Source organism: Gorilla gorilla, chromosome 12 (genome assembly GCF_029281585.2).
Source record: "Gorilla gorilla gorilla isolate KB3781 chromosome 12, NHGRI_mGorGor1-v2.1_pri, whole genome shotgun sequence".
NCBI classification, from domain to species: Eukaryota; Metazoa; Chordata; class Mammalia; order Primates; family Hominidae; genus Gorilla; species Gorilla gorilla.
In genome coordinates this window covers 33,492,354-33,508,574 of record NC_073236.2, presented here as the reverse complement: position 1 = coordinate 33,508,574, position 16,221 = coordinate 33,492,354, and the positions used below count along the sequence as shown (strand labels likewise).

At 45.4% G+C, this 16,221-nt stretch overlaps 1 protein-coding gene across 2 annotated transcripts; it reads right to left on the bottom strand.

Annotated features, from left to right (window-relative positions):
- Window positions 1-1,505: 1,505 nt before the first annotated feature.
- On the bottom strand, window positions 1,506-7,761 carry LOC101144253 (spermatogenesis-associated protein 31A6). Of its 2 annotated transcripts, none has more exons than XM_004048061.5 (4): window positions 7,511-7,761; window positions 6,280-6,337; window positions 5,650-5,710; window positions 1,506-5,394 (listed from the first exon to the last, which is right to left on the bottom strand). In XM_004048061.5, the coding sequence occupies exons 1-4, from the start codon at window positions 7,697-7,699 to the stop codon at window positions 1,659-1,661; spliced, it is 4,044 nt and encodes a 1,347-aa protein (XP_004048109.5). In that variant the 5' UTR covers window positions 7,700-7,761; the 3' UTR covers window positions 1,506-1,658. The 2 variants fall into 2 exon arrangements, with proteins under 2 accessions (XP_004048109.5, XP_063551598.1); XM_063695528.1 differs by having other exon boundaries at window positions 6,280-6,374; window positions 7,512-7,712.
- Between the last annotated feature and the right edge of the window lie 8,460 nt (window positions 7,762-16,221).

The window sequence follows — 16,221 nt, the reverse complement described above, 5'->3', positions numbered from 1 at the left end:
CCGACTCATGCCTGGGGTTCTCTAGTCCTTGCTTTTCCACCTATTGTCAACACATCCTTTAAAAAAATTCAATAGGTAGGCCAGGAGCCATGGCTCATGCCTGTAATCCTAGCTCTTTGGGAGTCTGAGGCCGGTAGATCACCTGAGGCGAGGAGTTCGAGACCAGCCTGGCCAACATAGCAAAACCCCGTCTCTACTAAAAATATAAAAATTAGTCAGGCATGGTGGTGGGTGCCTATCATCTCAGCCACTTGGGAGGCTGAGGCAGAAGAATTGCTTGAACCCGGGGGCCGGAGTTTGCAGTGAGCCAAGATTGCACTACTTCCCTCCAGCCTGGGCAAAACAGTGAAACTCTGTCTCAAAAAAAAAAAAAGTTCAGTAGATTATTATGTGCAAGCTTATCGAAGATGTTAAGAAATTCATCTTCCTTATTCACTTTGCCTTCTCACTAATATGGCCCTCTGTGTTGGGGGTAAATGTGGTTTTTCCAGGGGTCTGTGATCTGGGAGCTGGAGCAGAGACAGACCCTGGGGTGTGGCCAGGATGAGACACTAGGCCCCTCTAGGCCTGTCTAAGGGGTTGGAATGTCAGAGTCTCCTGGCTCACGGCACCACTGATGGCTCCCTCACACACACCACTTTGCCTCCTTTTCAATTCTCTGTCTGCATCCCCTGTAGCTCTACAGAGTCCCACCATCAGAAGCCTCTGCACACACAGGCATACCCTACTCCATTCACCCAGAACTACTTCGCTGAAGCTGAGAGACATATAGGTGAGATAGACAAAGGCCAGTGACCCAGGAGCAGGGTCATTCACTCATCTGGGGCAGGGGAGTTCACAGCCCTCAGCAGCCTCCGTGAAGGCTGCCCCCCGACCCCCCAGCCCCCACCTACACATGCACAGAGCTGGAAGGTCTGTCCCCACCGCCACTCCAGAGTGCGAGAAAGGGAGAGGCAGTGGGATGGGGACTCTCTGCTTCGCATGTTGGCTGAGCTAAGAGGGCCCATCTCCATCCCAGCCTTTGTCAGGGAGAGAAGGGGCTTCCCCGGGGCAGACATTATCTATTCTCCACCAGGATACCCAGGGTCAAGACTTCTCCCACTTCTGAACTCAGGGCCCAGCACTCTCCCACCCAAACTTCCACTATTTTGTGACACATGAAGGTACTCGGCTGTGGCACTTCCTGGAGCCTGCATGGAGGTGTTCAGTTCCGTGACATCTCTGCAAAGCTTCTCCCTACAGCTGCATGAAGTTTGAGGTAGAGTAAGTAGTGGAAAGATGGGTTGAACCTTATTTCAGAGTGGGACCTTCATAGGTTTTTCTCATCTTGTTTTTAGAATTTTTTGTTGTTTGTGTAAAGACGGTATTACGGAAACATAAGGTTCAGTGAAGGAACTCAGGATGAAGGTGGGCTTACAGCACCACTGTCAACATCCCTCCATGTCCTGTCGCTTCTGGAAACCAAGCCCACACCAAGCATGGCACAAATAAAAGCCATCGCCCTCTTATGAATAAAAAACCATATATATTGTGGAATATTAAATGTTCTGCATGTACTAACATGAGAGAAAATATTTTTTCTCTAAACAGAGTTAATTTTTTCTTGGGGACTTGTTTTTCTCCAGGGAAGGCTAAAAAAGAATTTGTGACTGACCAAATCAGATACCTTCCCAAAGAAGACAGTGCCTTGGACAGTGGTGATGGTGCCTAGAGGCACCGGATGTCTTCGGCCAGTGCTGAGGGGGACAGAGTGGGGATACAGCTTTCTTGGGGTGCAAGATTTGGGGATGTCGCAGGCCCCATTGCTCATTGTTGCACCACACACTTTTCAAGGGCTGTTGATTTCTGATTCGCCTGTCTCTGTTGGGACAACCCTGGCTCTTGAGAGTGGCTTGTTGACTGCTGGCTGCATAGCTCAGTATTCTGCCGTGTTCTGAGTAGAAGAGGTGCCTGTGGTTGCAGTGAAACCCACAGACTGGGGCTTGAAACTCCTGTTTGTGCTGATTTACCTTCGAGGCATGGCGCGCATGGCCAAGTGACATTTTCTCCTCCAGCACTTGTCCAACTGCCGTCATGAGACCCTGAGCTTCAGCACTGCTGCTGTACACACATGATCTGTTTTTTACTGTTTTTTGGCTCTCAGCAGTGACTGGTGCTGGCTTGCTTTTTTTCTTTGAAAAAATCCACTGAAAAAATTGCTTGACGTTTTCTCCAAAGTGGCTTACTGAAGGAGGCTGTTTCTTTGATGGCCGTAGCTGGACACCTTCATCCTGATGGGTGTCTTCTGTTTTCCTGACTGGGGTAAGTTGAGGAGTCCTCAATCTTTCAAGCCTTTCTTCATGTTTTTCTAAGTTGGGCCTCCTAGCATTCTCACTCTTGTGACTAGGGGGAAACATTGGTCTTTGGCTCTTGCATGAGCCTTGACAGTTTGGGTTTCTGGGCTCCTTGTGCACCAGGTTGCTCCTTCTGGCTGCCATGAGGTCACGTAGCTCCTGGGAAGCCCGCATGTTCCCAGTAGGCATGCTCTGGAGATGGCCCTGGGGCACTTGAGAAGCCAAATTCTCTGAAGCGTGGGGCACAACAGATGCTTGCCCATCTGGAAGTAGCACAACAGTGGCACATACTTGAGGCTGGGTCTCTGACTTTGTGGCCATTCCAGGCTCAAATTCAGTAACAACCTTCTCCATAAGACACAGCTTTCTTGGATCTTGGGAGACAGACACTCTAGGGTGTAGAGAGCTTTTGCTGGTCCCTGGAGCCTCGAAACCATGCACATCCTCACTTGTGGCTTGGAGGTTTGCCAGCATACAGGTTTCCAAGGGGACTCTGCATTGTGGCACTGCCTCCCTTGTCTCTCCAGCCTTTGAAGATTGGGCTCCTAAGCTCCTGCTCTGCTGGGTGCTGCCTGTGAGGCTGTACGTGAGGGGCTTAGATGGCCACCTGCCCTCCTGTCCAGCTGGAGGAGCCTTCAAGGGCCCATGATCATTCCAAGATGGGATTCCTTGCGGTGCCCTCTGGAACTGCTTACATGCAGGTGAGGAGGCCAGAAGACTCTCTGGCATGTGAACAGATGCTTTGGTCAGCACCTGCTTTCTCAGACTTGCCATTGGTGGCTTTCTAAGGAACGTGGCCACCTCAACTTCTGAGCCAGCCCCAGATTCACAGGTGGCTGAGGAGGGACCAGCAAGCTGTGTAAGGGACAAGGATGAAACCTTTTCCATTTTAAAGCACTGAATGGGCTTGAGGACCCTGAGGGGTAGACCCCACCTGTGTTTGGCCCAAAACTTCACAATATGGGCTCCCAACACCTGCTGAGTACACGGCTCGAGGAAGGAAAGCACCTGGGCTGTGTTCACACAGGCTTTCCCACTTTTCGGGGCTGCTAGATTGCTGGTTTTCATGTGGGTGTTGGACACGGGAAGAGCCTGGTTGACAGCAAGCCAGGATTGACGCACACGCATGGGGATCAAGCCCTCATTGGTCTGGCCCAAGTTCCTGCCCATGTGGGCTTTCAGGATGTTTTCTATATGAGTCCTCTCTGTGCATCTTAATAAATCACTTCCCGAGTCACTCCTCAAGGGCTTCCTCAAGTTCCTTTCCGACTCCTCAGAAGTCACCCCCAGAACCTTCTGTGGGAAGCTTTTCATGTCCCTGGATAGATTTTGTGGGGCCTCACCCAGAATTTGCCCCAGATGTGGGCACGGGTCCTTCTCTAGCTGGAACTTCACCTTCTGTGCCTCCTTGCTGCTTTCACCTGTGGACATGGAGGACTGCCAGGGCCTGGGTTTGCCCTTGGCCTGACTTGTCCCTGGTGATTCATCCTGAAGCTGCATCAGATCCAGAGACTCTTGGATCCTTCCCAGGTTGCCCCAGTGTTGGATGATCCACTTTTTTATGTGCTGCTCCAGTTGTCTCCGGAGTTCAGGACTGACTGGAAAGTTCTCAGGCAGAATGGATGTCAAACTTTCCTGGGGAAGGTTAGGAGTGGAGACACTAAAGACGTCCTGAGATTTTTGGACCCTAGAGGGTAAAGCCAACCTATCTTCTACTTGTTTCCTCAACAAAGGCCATTCAGGGTGCTGAGTTTCAGGTAGAGAGAGAGCTTGCACTTTATTCTGCGATGCAGGGCAAGCTACTCCAGTGTTCTTAATCAGGGATGGAAAAGCAGGAGATAGAACTGGGAAAGAGGATTGAAGATGGGCCTGAGCCTCGGCCTGAGCCATAGGTATGGGCCGGAATTGGGGTGTGGATGAAATAAAGGGTTGGCACTCGGGCTCCAGATGGGACAGGGGCTGGGCCTGGAAAAGCAGTGGGGACATTGTAGTCTCCCTTTGAATTGGGCAGACATTGGACATTTCATTGAACAAGAAAGGAGGAGACTGTAAAGTATAAGACCTGTCAGTTACCCAGGCATTAGCCACCAGGGACTCGCTGTGCAGAGAGGGAAGGCCCCAGAAAAGCTGACTATAATTCTTCCAAAAACTTTCCTGCAAGAGCCTAGGATCTGAGAGCTTCTGAGGTCCGGGCAGCTGTTTTGAGTTCTCTCCCACGTTCCAGAAGGGTTTTGGGGTTGTGGTGTCCTGCTCAGCATCCAATGATTTAACCAAATTCCCCAAAGAATTTAAGTGCTTTTCTGGGGTCATTTGATTTGTAAATGATCCAACATTTTCTTTTTCTTCCCAAATGTTGACCTTGGCTGTTTCTGTTACTTGTATCCCTATGATATTCTGGCCATCAGAGCTGAGCAAAAACGGGCTACCATCTTCCATCTGACAGGTCTCTGGTGGGTGGCGGGAAAGATGATCTCGCTGGACTGATGAGTTAAAGGCGCACCAGGTTCTGGTAGTCTCCAGCCACCAGGAGGAGGCAGAAACATGACTGTTTGAGCCACCAAGGCCTGAGATGGCTGGGACAGAAGCCACCAAATCCTCATGTGGAGACAAGCTTTGAGGGACGGTGTGCAGTGGAAGTGCCACTGAGTCACAGTGAGATGGAGTTATCAGTGTGGAGTCCCGTAGGGGAGGAGCAGTGAAGCCTTTCGGAGGAGGTGGAGAGCAGGCCAGAGGATCAGGGGTGTGTGGTGGGTGAGGGAAAAGTGCAGGTGGCTCAGGTGAGGGGTGTTCTAGGGGAAGGGAAGGTTCTGGTGGCTGGGAGGCACTTAGGGAGGAGACTGAGGTGGTCACTGGGCCTGGTGATGGGGTGGAGGCCAGATCCTGAGGATGCTTGGCTTGAGGATCCGGGGAAGCTAACGGGGAGAGAATGGGAGCAGCATCTTCCATAGGCTCATGAGAGGACCGGGAGGCTTCATCAGGTGCTCTTTCACCCACCTCACCTGGGGGGTCTGGACCGGAGAGCTGACCAAAGCCACCTTTGTCAAGGTGTGGCCCCGGGAGGCTGCAGGAGACAGGAGGCACGAGCTGCAGCCAGGAGCCGGTGGGGCTGGAGGGCAGAGTGGGTGCTCGGGCCACAGCCCCTCCACCACCCCACACCCTGACTGCCCAATTCTCCTGCTACCCCTTACCCCAGGGTTTTACTCCCATCCTCTGTCCCCCTGGTCTCCCCATCCCAGGTCAGCTCCAGGCTGCCTGTGGCCCTGGGGTCACTTCCCAGCCCTGGTAGGAAGGATGCAGGGAAGGGGAAGTGCCTCACCTCTGCAGTTGTGAAAGCAGGTCCCAAATCTCCTCCGGGCCTCTCGGGCACTCTCTACCAGCTGGAAATCAGGAGACTGGGTTAGGGCAGTGAGGGAGGGGCCTGGGATCTCACAGGAGGCTGAGTGGCTGTTTCTTTAGGGAGGACCATGGGGAATTAGACCCTGGAACCCACCCATCTGTGTCCAAAGCCACATGACCCCGACGGTAATAGCAAAGCATGGAGGACAAGGCTTTTTCATTCACAAAGGGCTTCCACACATGGACCCCCCCACCCCCACAGTCCTCACAACTGCCCTGTGGGGAGAAAGGACTGGGGTGGTCTCAAAGAGGAATCAGCCTTAGCAGAGTTGAACAGCTGTTCCCAGGGAGCGGGAGGCCCCCTCACCCCCCTCCGCGTCCAGGCAGGCATTGGTCTCCCCAGGACACACACACTGCCCCCTGCTGGGTAACGCCCAGTCCCTGGCCCACCATGGCTTCATTCCGGCATGGAATCTGAGAAGGACCCGGGGTTCTGATTTCCTTCCTAGGAGCCCCCACCTCACGCTTCTTCAACTGACTTCTTCAGAGTCAGTTCCCTCCGGGACAGATGAGATCAAATTAACTCTAGTGTGCTCTGGCAGAGCCTTACCTCTCAGACTGTGGTTTTTCATCCTGCTTCTGGGCCTTCCCCTCCGCCCTACTGGACACTGGGAGACACGATGACGTAGGGAGACAAGATGACGCGGAGAGACAAGATGACAATGGGAGACAAGAAAGGGTGAGAAGCTAGGACCGGCTCTCCCTCTCTGCCCCAGCCCAGCCACAGCATGCTGCACTCAGGAACCGCATGGCTCTCTCTGTCTTGCTCAGGGAGCTCTGTGTGCTTCCTCCCACTCATGCTTAAATGGATGATAAACTGCTTTTCTTCTTAGAAAAACAGCAAGAGAGGGCCGGGCGCGGTGGCTCATGCCTATAATCCAAGCACTTTGGGAGGCCAAGGTGGGTTGATCACCTGAGGTCAGGAGTTTGAGACCAGCCTGGCCATGGTGAAACCCCGTCTCTACTAAAAATACAAAAATTAGGCAGGCATGGTGGTGGGTGCCTGTAATCCCCAGCTATTCAGGACGCTAAGACAGGAGAATCGCTTGAACTCGGGAAGCAGAGGTTGCAGTGAGCCGATATCGCTCCATTTCACTGCAACCTGCACCACAGAGCGAGACTCCATCTCAAAAAATAATAAAATAAAATAAAATAAAAATAAAATAAAATAAAAATAACACACACACACACACACACACACACACACACACACACACAGAGGGATTTTCAATATGAGGTCCACCACGGACGCCTTCAGTCCCTGTTCCTCTGCTCCAGGAACACCCAAGTTCAGGCCCGCAGGCACTGCTCAGCTGTCAGGTAGGATTCTGCTTCCCAGGAGACCAGAGGAGACACCAGGCGCTGGTGGGAGGCCCTTGGGGGCCCAGCACAGGCCCCAGATCACCCCACACAGGGGAGGCTGGGCCCTGAGCCACCTGCCCCAGAAAGGGTCTGATGAGCCGGGGCTCAGGGCCTGGTCTCGGACAGAGACCTCCCCAGTCTCATGACTGGTACTGGTGCTGAGTCCACTGGTTTGATTTTGCCTTGATGCCTCCTGTGCTCCCCCACAGGTGGACTGAGAGCTTGGGATGGAAATTCCAGTACACTATCTACCCCTACCAACCCCTGGCTGCCCTGCCTCTCCCTGGAAGGATGATGTTCTGGTCTCTTCTGAGACTTCCCATCATAGAAGGCTCTCCACTGGATTTGGAAAAGTGGAACTAATAATAAAAAGAAAGGAGAGAATCAAGCTCTGTGGGTCGAGACTGAGGGTTCCTTACCTTTCTCTTCCCAGGCGATGGTGATGGTCGGTCATCACAACGGAGGTAAGATAAGCAGGGGAGTAATAGGAAGAAGAACCCCAGGGCAAACACCAAGGTGAGGAAGATATCCAACACCCATGGTGTGGAGCTGGGGGCGTTTAGCGATGAGGCACTAAGTAATTTTAAAGGAAAGGGAAGATTCTCCATGTGAATAGGCGTGTTGCTTTCAAGCAACTGAGCTCTGGGCAGCCCTGTGGAGACTAGGGACTGGGGCCCAGGCCTGCGTCACAGAGGTGGGGCCTTGATGTCACAAAGGGCTCCTTTGTTGGGGAGGGGCAGTGGGAGGGGGAGGCGCAGAGGGAGGGGGAGGCGCAGCAGGAGGGGGAGGGGGAGGGAGAGGGGCAGGGGAGGGGGAGACTGAAGCACTGCCCCTCCCCACCTCCCAAGCTGGGGATCCCTCCACCATCCCACCTTCTAGATCCCTCCTTCCCACTAAGTTTTGTCAGTGATAGCCAATTTTCTATTCTTTCTCCCTGGAATATAGATATTACCTGGTTCCTTTTATCTGTTGGAGATGGTGGCTTGAGGTTACCTATTTTATAGCCCTTGAAAATCTGAAGTTCTGAAATTTTGGCTATGTACCAGGGATTTTCATTCTCAGAATCTCGTTCATCCTCAACTCCAGCTTTCCCACACTATGTTTTCGTCTTGTATCAATCCAGGGACAAAATGTAAATTTCTTTTACTCTTATTTAGTTTTGCAAATTTTGAATAGTAAGCTTTCAAAAATTATTTCTATCTCACTTTCAATCAAAGGGAACTACCCACATACAATTAAGATTTTTTTTGTCTTTTAAAATTTTATTTATGTACTTATGTATTTATTTTATTTTAACTTTTGGGATACATGTGCAGGACGTGCAGTTTTCTTACATAGGCAAATATGTACCATGGTGATTTGCTGCACCTATCCACCCATCACTTAGGTATTAAACCCAGCACGCATTAGCTATTTTTCCTGATGCTCTCCCTACCACCGGCCCTCCCTCAACAGGTGCCAGGGTGTGTTGTTCCCCTCCCAGTGTCCATATGTTCTCATTGTTCGGCTCCCACTTGTAAGCGAGAACATGTGGTATTTGGTTTTCTGTTCCCGTGTTAGTTTGCTGAGGATAATGGCTTCCAGCTTCATCCATGTCCCTGCAAAGGACTTGATCTCATTCCTTTTTATGGCTGCATAGTATTCCATGGTGTATATGTACCACATTTTATTTATCCAGTCTATCATTGGTGGGCATTGAGTTGATTCCATGTCTTTGCTATTGGGAACAGTGCTGCAATAAACATACACATGCATGTATCTTTGTAATAGAATGATTTATATTCCTTTGGATATGCAATAATGGTATATCTGTCACAGCCTCTGTGCTGCACTGTGGGGAATTCTGCCCAGCGCAAACCACCCAGTCTCCCTAGCACTGGCGGGGGAAAACCACTGGCTAGACCTGCAGTAATGGCGGTCACCCTTCCCCCCAGGAACTTGGTCTTCTTAGGCAGACTCCAGGTGCTGTACTGGCCAGTGGGGATTCCATGCCAGTGGGTCTTAGCTTGTGGGGTTCTGTGGGAGTGGGTCTGCTTGGCTCCCTGGCTTCAGCCCCCATCTCATGGGAGTTGATGAATCTCCTGCTTCACTGGATTTCTGCGAGCCACCAGAGTATGCAGAAACTCCTACAGCTCAGTACCTGCCCAAGTGGCTGCCAGCTGGAGCCCCTGCTATGGGTCTGCACAACTTTGTGCTTGGGACCCAAGGCCCTGGTGGTGTGGACTCACAAAGGGATTACCTGTTCTGGGGTTTGCAAAAATCTGTGGGTAAAGCACAGTTCCCCGGGTGGGTAGCACAATCCCTCACTGCCTCCCTTGGCTGGAGGAGGGAGGTTCCTTTGCCCTGTGCAGTTCTTGGGTGAACTGTCGCCCAACTCTGCTTTTCCTTGCTCTCCATGGGTCACACCAACTGCCTAGTCAGTCCCAATGAGGGAATCTGGATACCTCAGTTAGAAATGCAGAATTCACTCGCTGTTTATGTTTGTCTCAGTGGGGGCTGCAGAGTAGAGCTGTTTCTACTCAACCATCTTGGCCCCTCCCCCCAATTAAAATAATTAATATTCACAATTTGTAATTCTAATTATGAAACAATTATAAGTAGTTAAACCTTCAAGTGGTATTTCTGTAAATGTATAGCATTTACAGTTCTGGACTTGGTAATGCTTAAAGTGCACGATAACCTACATAGGCATACCTCAGAGATACTGTGGGTTTGGTTTCAGGCCACTGTGGAGATGCGCTCTTTAGGGCAGTGCCCAATGGAAGTGCCATTGAGTCACGTTAAGACGGAGTCAGAATGCAGTCCAGCAGTGGGGGAGCAATGAAGGCTTTTGGAGGAGGTGGAGGGCAGGCCAGATAATGGAGGTGGGTATGATGGGTGAGGGGAAAATGCAGGTGGCTTGGGTGAAGGGCGTTCTAGGGGAAGGGAAGATTCTGGTGGCCAGTTCTGCAATAAAACAAATATGGCAATAAGGCAAATCACACAGAATTTTTGGTTTCTCATTGCATATAAAAGTTAGGTCTATACTATACTGTAGTCTATTAAGTGGGCAATACCATTATGTCTAAAAAAGTCAATGTATATACCTTAGTCAAAAATTATTTTACTGTTTAAAAATGCTATCGATCTCCTGAGCCTTCAACATCATGATCTTTTTGCTGGTCAGTGGCCTTGCCTCACTGTTGTGGCTGCTGACTCATCATGGTGGAAGCTGCTGGAGGTGAGGTGGCTGTGGCAATTTCTTAAAATAAGACAACAATGAAGTTTGCTACATCAATTGACTATTTCTTTCGAGATTCCTCTGTAGCATGCAATGCTGTTTGATAGCATTTTACCCACAGTAGAGCTTCCTTCAAATCGGAGACAATCCTCTCAAACCCTGCCACTGCTTTATCCACTAAGTTTATGCAATTTTCTAAATACTCTGTTGTCATTTCAACAAGGTTCACAGCATCTACACCTGGAGTAGTTTCCATCTCAAGAAACCACTTTCTTTGCTCATCCAAGTTCTCATTTGTTAAAATTTTGTCATAAGATTTCAGCAATTCAGCCACATCTTAAGTTCTCTTCACATCTTTTAATCTTAGTTCTCTTGCTATTTCCACCACATCTGCAGTTACTTCTTGCACTGAAGTCTTGAACCCTCAAGGTCATCCGTGAGGATTGGAATCAACTTCCTTCAAATTTCTTTTAATGTTAATATTTTGACCTCCTCTCATGAATCACAAATGTTCTTAATTTTAACCTCCTCCCATGAATTGCAAATGCTTCTAGAATGGTGAAACCTTTCTAGAAGGTTTTCAACTTACTTTGCCCAGATCTATCGAAGGAACTGCTATACATGGTGGCTACAGCCTTATGAAATGTATTTCTCAGATAATCAGCCTTGAAAGTCTAAATTACTCATGGATCCATGGGCTGCAGAATGGGTGTTGTATTAGCAGGCATGCAAACAGCTTTAATTTTCTTGTAGTTCTCCATCAGAGCTCTTGGGTGACCAGGTAAATTGTCAGTGAACAATAATATTTTGAAAGAGATTTTTTTTTAAAGCAGTAGTTCTCAGGTGTGAGCTTAAAATATTCATGTCGTAAACAGATGTGATGTCATTCAGGCTTTGTCCCATTTATAGAGCACAGGCAGAGTAGATGTAGCATAGTTCTTAAGGGCCCTAGAATTTTCAGAATGGTAGATGAGCTTTGGCTTCAGCTTAAGCCCCTAACAAAAGAGTCATCCTGTTCTTTGAAGCATTGAAGTCAGGCATTTATTTTGCTACCTGGCTGTGAAAGTCCTGGATGACATCCTCTTCCAATATAAGGCTGTTTTATCTGCAGTAAAAACCTTTGTTTAGTGTAGCCACCTTTGTTGCTTCTCTTAGCTGATCTTATGGATGACTTGCTGCAGCTTCTACATCAGCACTTGCTGCTTTTCCTTGCACTTTTATCTTATGGAGAAGACTTCTTTCCTTAAACCTCATGAACCAATCTCTGCTAGCTTCAAACTTCTTTTCTGTGGCTTCCCAACCTCTCTCAGCCTTCAGAGAATTAAGAAGAATTAGGTCCTTGCTCTCGATTAGGGTTTGGCTTAAGGAAATGTTGTGGTTGGTTTGATCTTCTATCCAAACCACTCAAACCTTCTCCATATCAGCGATAAGTCTCTTTCACTTTCATACCACTCATGTGTTCATTGGAGTAATACTTTTAATTTCCTTCAAGAACTTTTTCTTTTCATGCAGTTTGGCTAACTGTTAGGTGCAGGAAGCCTAGTTTTTGGCCTGTCTCAGCTTTTAACATGCCTTCCTCACTCACCTTGATCATTTCTCACTTTTGATTTAAAATAAGAGATGTGTGACTCTTACTTTCCCTTGAACACATAGAGGCCTTTGTAGAGTTATTATTTGGCCTAATTTCAATATTACTGTGTCTCAGAAAACAGGGAGACCTGAGGAGTTGGGGAGATGGAGGAAGGGCAGATCGATGGAACCATTCAAACACACATATGTATCAATTAGGCTCATTGTCTTTTGGAGCATGGTTTGTGATGCCCCAAAACAATGACAATAGTAATATCAATGATCACTGATCACAGATTACCGTAACAGATATAATGATAACAAAACATTTGAAATATTGCAAGAATTACAAAAATGTAACACAGAGATACAAAATAAGCACATGCTACCAGAAAAGTGGCACTGGTAGACTTGCTTGATGCAGGGTTGCCATAAACCTTCAACCTGTAAAAAATGCAATATCCGAGAAGCATAATAAAGTGAAGTGCAATAAAACAAGGTAAGCTTGTATATGTATGCATGCACACACCAGTACACATCCACCTATCCACACACAAATCTTTGTACTAATAAATCCTGTATTTTCAGTTCCAACAATACATCATTTGCACCTTAAAAATATCTGTCATCCTTGTAGTATCCTTTTCTGTCTTTGTTATCAGGGTAATGCTGGCCTCATAAAAATGTTTGTGTTCCCTCCTCTTCAACTTTGGGAAGAGGTTGTGAAGAAATGGTATTAATTCTTCTTTAAACATTTGCTAGACTTCTCCACTAAGCTATCTGGTCTTGGATTTTCCTTTTTCAGGAGCTTTTTGACCACTGACTCAATATTTTTACTCATTATTTGTGTTGATTTTCTATTTCTTCATGTTTCAATCTTAGTGGATGTATGTTTCTAGAAATTTCTCTATTTCTGCTAAGTTAAACAATTTGTTGACACATAGTTGTTTAGACTATTATTATCCTTTGTATTTCTATGGTATCAATTTTAATATCTGCTTTTTTGTTCTAACTTTATTTATTTGAGGCTTCTCTCTTTTTTCTCAGCCTAGTGAAAGGTTGGTCAATTTTTATTATTTTTATTTTATTTTTTTGAGACTCAGTCTCGCTCTGTCTCCCAGGCTGGAGTGCAGTGGCGCAATCTCCGCTCACTGCAAGCTCTGCCTCCTGGGTTCATGCCATTCCCCTGCCTCAGCCTCCCAAGTAGCTGGGACTACAGGCGCACGCCGCCTCGCTCTACTAATTTTTTGTATATTTTTTGCCCGCCTCCCAAAGTGCTGGGATTACAGGCATGAGCCACCACACCCAGCCATTATGTTTTCAAAAAATCAGCTTTTCATTTCATTGATATTTTCTATTGTTTTTCTAGTGTATTTCATTTATTTCTGCTATCATCTTTGTTATTTCCTTCCTTCTTCTAATTTTGGGCTTCATTTTTTTCTTTTCTATTTCTTTGAGGTTTATTTTTTATTTGAGATCTTTTTTCTTCATTTAGCACTTAACCTGTATAAACTTCCCTGTTAGAATTGCTTTTGCTTCATCTCATAAGTTTTAGTATGTTGTGCTTTCATTTTAGTTTGTCTCAAGATATTTTATTTCTTTTTTGATGTTTTCTTTGATCTATTGGTTGTTCAGGAGGGTGTTGGTTGATTTCCACATATTTGTCACTTTTCTAAGTTTTCTCCTGTTTTTAATTTTCAGTTTCATGCCACTGTGGTCAAAAAGAATACTTGATAAGATTTCAATCTTCTTAAATTTGCTAAGACTTGTTTTCTGGCCCAATATATGACCTGTGTGGGAGAATGTACTGTGTATGCTCAAGAAGAGTGTGTATTTTGCTGTTTTGGAAAGTAATGTCCTGTATATGTCTGGTCCATTTGATCTATAGTGTAGTTCAAGTCATCTGTTTCCTTATTGATTATCTGTCTGAGTGATCAATCCATTGTTGAAAGTGGGATATGGAAGTCCCCTACTGTTATTGTATTATTGTTGTCACTTCTCTCTTCAGATTTGTTAATATTTGCTTTATATAATTAGGTGCTCCAATGTTGGGAGAATATATATTTGTAGTAATTATATCCTCTTGATGAATTGACCTTTGTATCATTCTATAATGACTTTCTTTCCCTCTTGTTACAGTTTTTGACTTAAAGTCTATTTTGTTGTAAGAATAGCTACTCTTTCTTTTTTTTTGTTCCCTGTCTTTCCTTTCAGTCTATGTGTGTCTCTAAAGGTGAAGTGAATCTCTTATAGGTGGCATATATTTGGTTATTGTTTTACTGTCCATTCAGCCACTTGTGTCTTTTCTAATTTGGTCCACTGATATTTAAAGTAACTATTGATAGGCATTTTGCAGTTTCTTTGTTCTTATATTTCTCTCTTGCTGTGCATGATTTGATTATTTTGATTATTTTCTGTAGTGGTATACTTTGATTCTTTTCTGTGTCTTTGTATTAATTCTTTTTTAAACATGTGGTAAAATTCTCATTTGTGTAACTATTACATGTTTTGTCTTTGTGATTATCCTGAGGCTTACATAAAACATCGTATGCTCTCATGTGCCACATAAGGATGTTTTGGTCAATGATGGGCCACATATACAACGGTGGCCCCGTAAGGTTATAACATTTTTATTGTATCTTTTATATGTTTAGATACATTTGGATACACAAATGCTTATCATTTTATTACAGTTGCCTATAGCATTCAGTATAGTACAATGCTGTACAGATTTGTAGCCTGGAAGCAATAGGTTATACCATATAGCCTGGGTGTGTAGTAGGTGGTATTATCTAATTTTGTGTAAGTATACTCTATGATATTCACACCATGACAAAATTGCATAATGAGGCATTATTCAGAACATATCCACATTAAGAAATGTATGATTATAGTTATAATGGTCTATTTTAAGTTGATAACAACTTAACTTCAAGCATATACAAAACCCTATACTTTACTCCCCTCCACTTTTTATGTTTTTTTGATGTCAGCGTTTATATCTTTGTTTATTTTGTAGTTATATTTATTTGTAATATTTTTTGTCTTTTAACCTTTTAAAAGTTAAAGTGATTATACTCCATCATTACAGTATTAGGAATATTTTGAATTTGACTGTATAGTTACTTTTACTGGTGACTTTTTATAACTACATATGTTTTCATGATGCTAATTAGTCTTATTGCATTTCAGTTTGAAGAACTCCCTTTAGGATTTCTTATAAAACAGATCTAGTGACAATGGACTCCCTTAGATTATTTTGGGGGATTTCTGAAAAAGTCTGTAAGTCCTAGCCAGAGCAATTAGGTAAGAAAAAGAAATAAAAGGCATCCAAATTGGAAAAGAAGTGAAAGTGTCTCTATTTGAAGAAGACATGATCTCATATAGAGAAAACTCTAAAGGCTCCAATTAAAAACTTAAAATTAAGAAACAAGCAAATTTGCAGAACACATAATTAACATTAAAAAAAAACTGTTATGTTTTTATATACTAACAGTTGAGTATCCCAGAAAGAAATTAACAAAACAATCTTGGGCCGGGCACAGTGGCTCATGCCTGTAATCCCAGCACTTTGGGAGTCTGAGGTGGGCAGATCACAAGGTCAAGAGATCGAGACCATCTTGGCTAACATGGAGAAACCCTGTCTCTACTAAAAATACAAAAAATTAGCCGGGCGTGATGGCGGGCACCTGTACTTGGGAGGCTGAGGCAGGAGATTGGCGTGAACCCGGGAGGCAGAGCTTGCAGTGAGCCAAGATCACACCACTGCACTCCAGCCTGGGTGACAGAGTGAGAGTCCGTCTGAAAGAACACAATCTCATTTACAATAACATCAAAAAATTAACTACTTAGGAAGAAATTTAAATAAGACAGTAAAATTTATATATACCAAAAACTATAAAACACTGATGAAAGAATTTGAAGAAGATACATATCCTTATTACTCAGCGTGATCTATAGATATAATGCAACCCCATCAAAATTTCAATGGCATTTTTCAAAGAAATGGAAAAAAGCAGTTCTAAAATTTGTATGCAACCACAAAAGACCCCAAAGAGTCAAAACATCCTTCAGCAGAAAAAACAAAAGTGGAAGCATCACATTACCTTATTCCAAACTAAATTATAAAGCTATAGTAATCAAAATAGTATGCTACTGGCATAAAAACAGACATGTAGGCCAAGGGAACAGAATAGAGAGCACAGAAAGAAATAAATCCATGACTTTACAATCAATTGATCTCTAGCATTGGTGCCAAGACTACACAATGATAAAAGTTTAGTCTCTTTATTAAATGGTGTTGGGAAAACTGGATATCACATGCAGAAGAATGAAACTGAA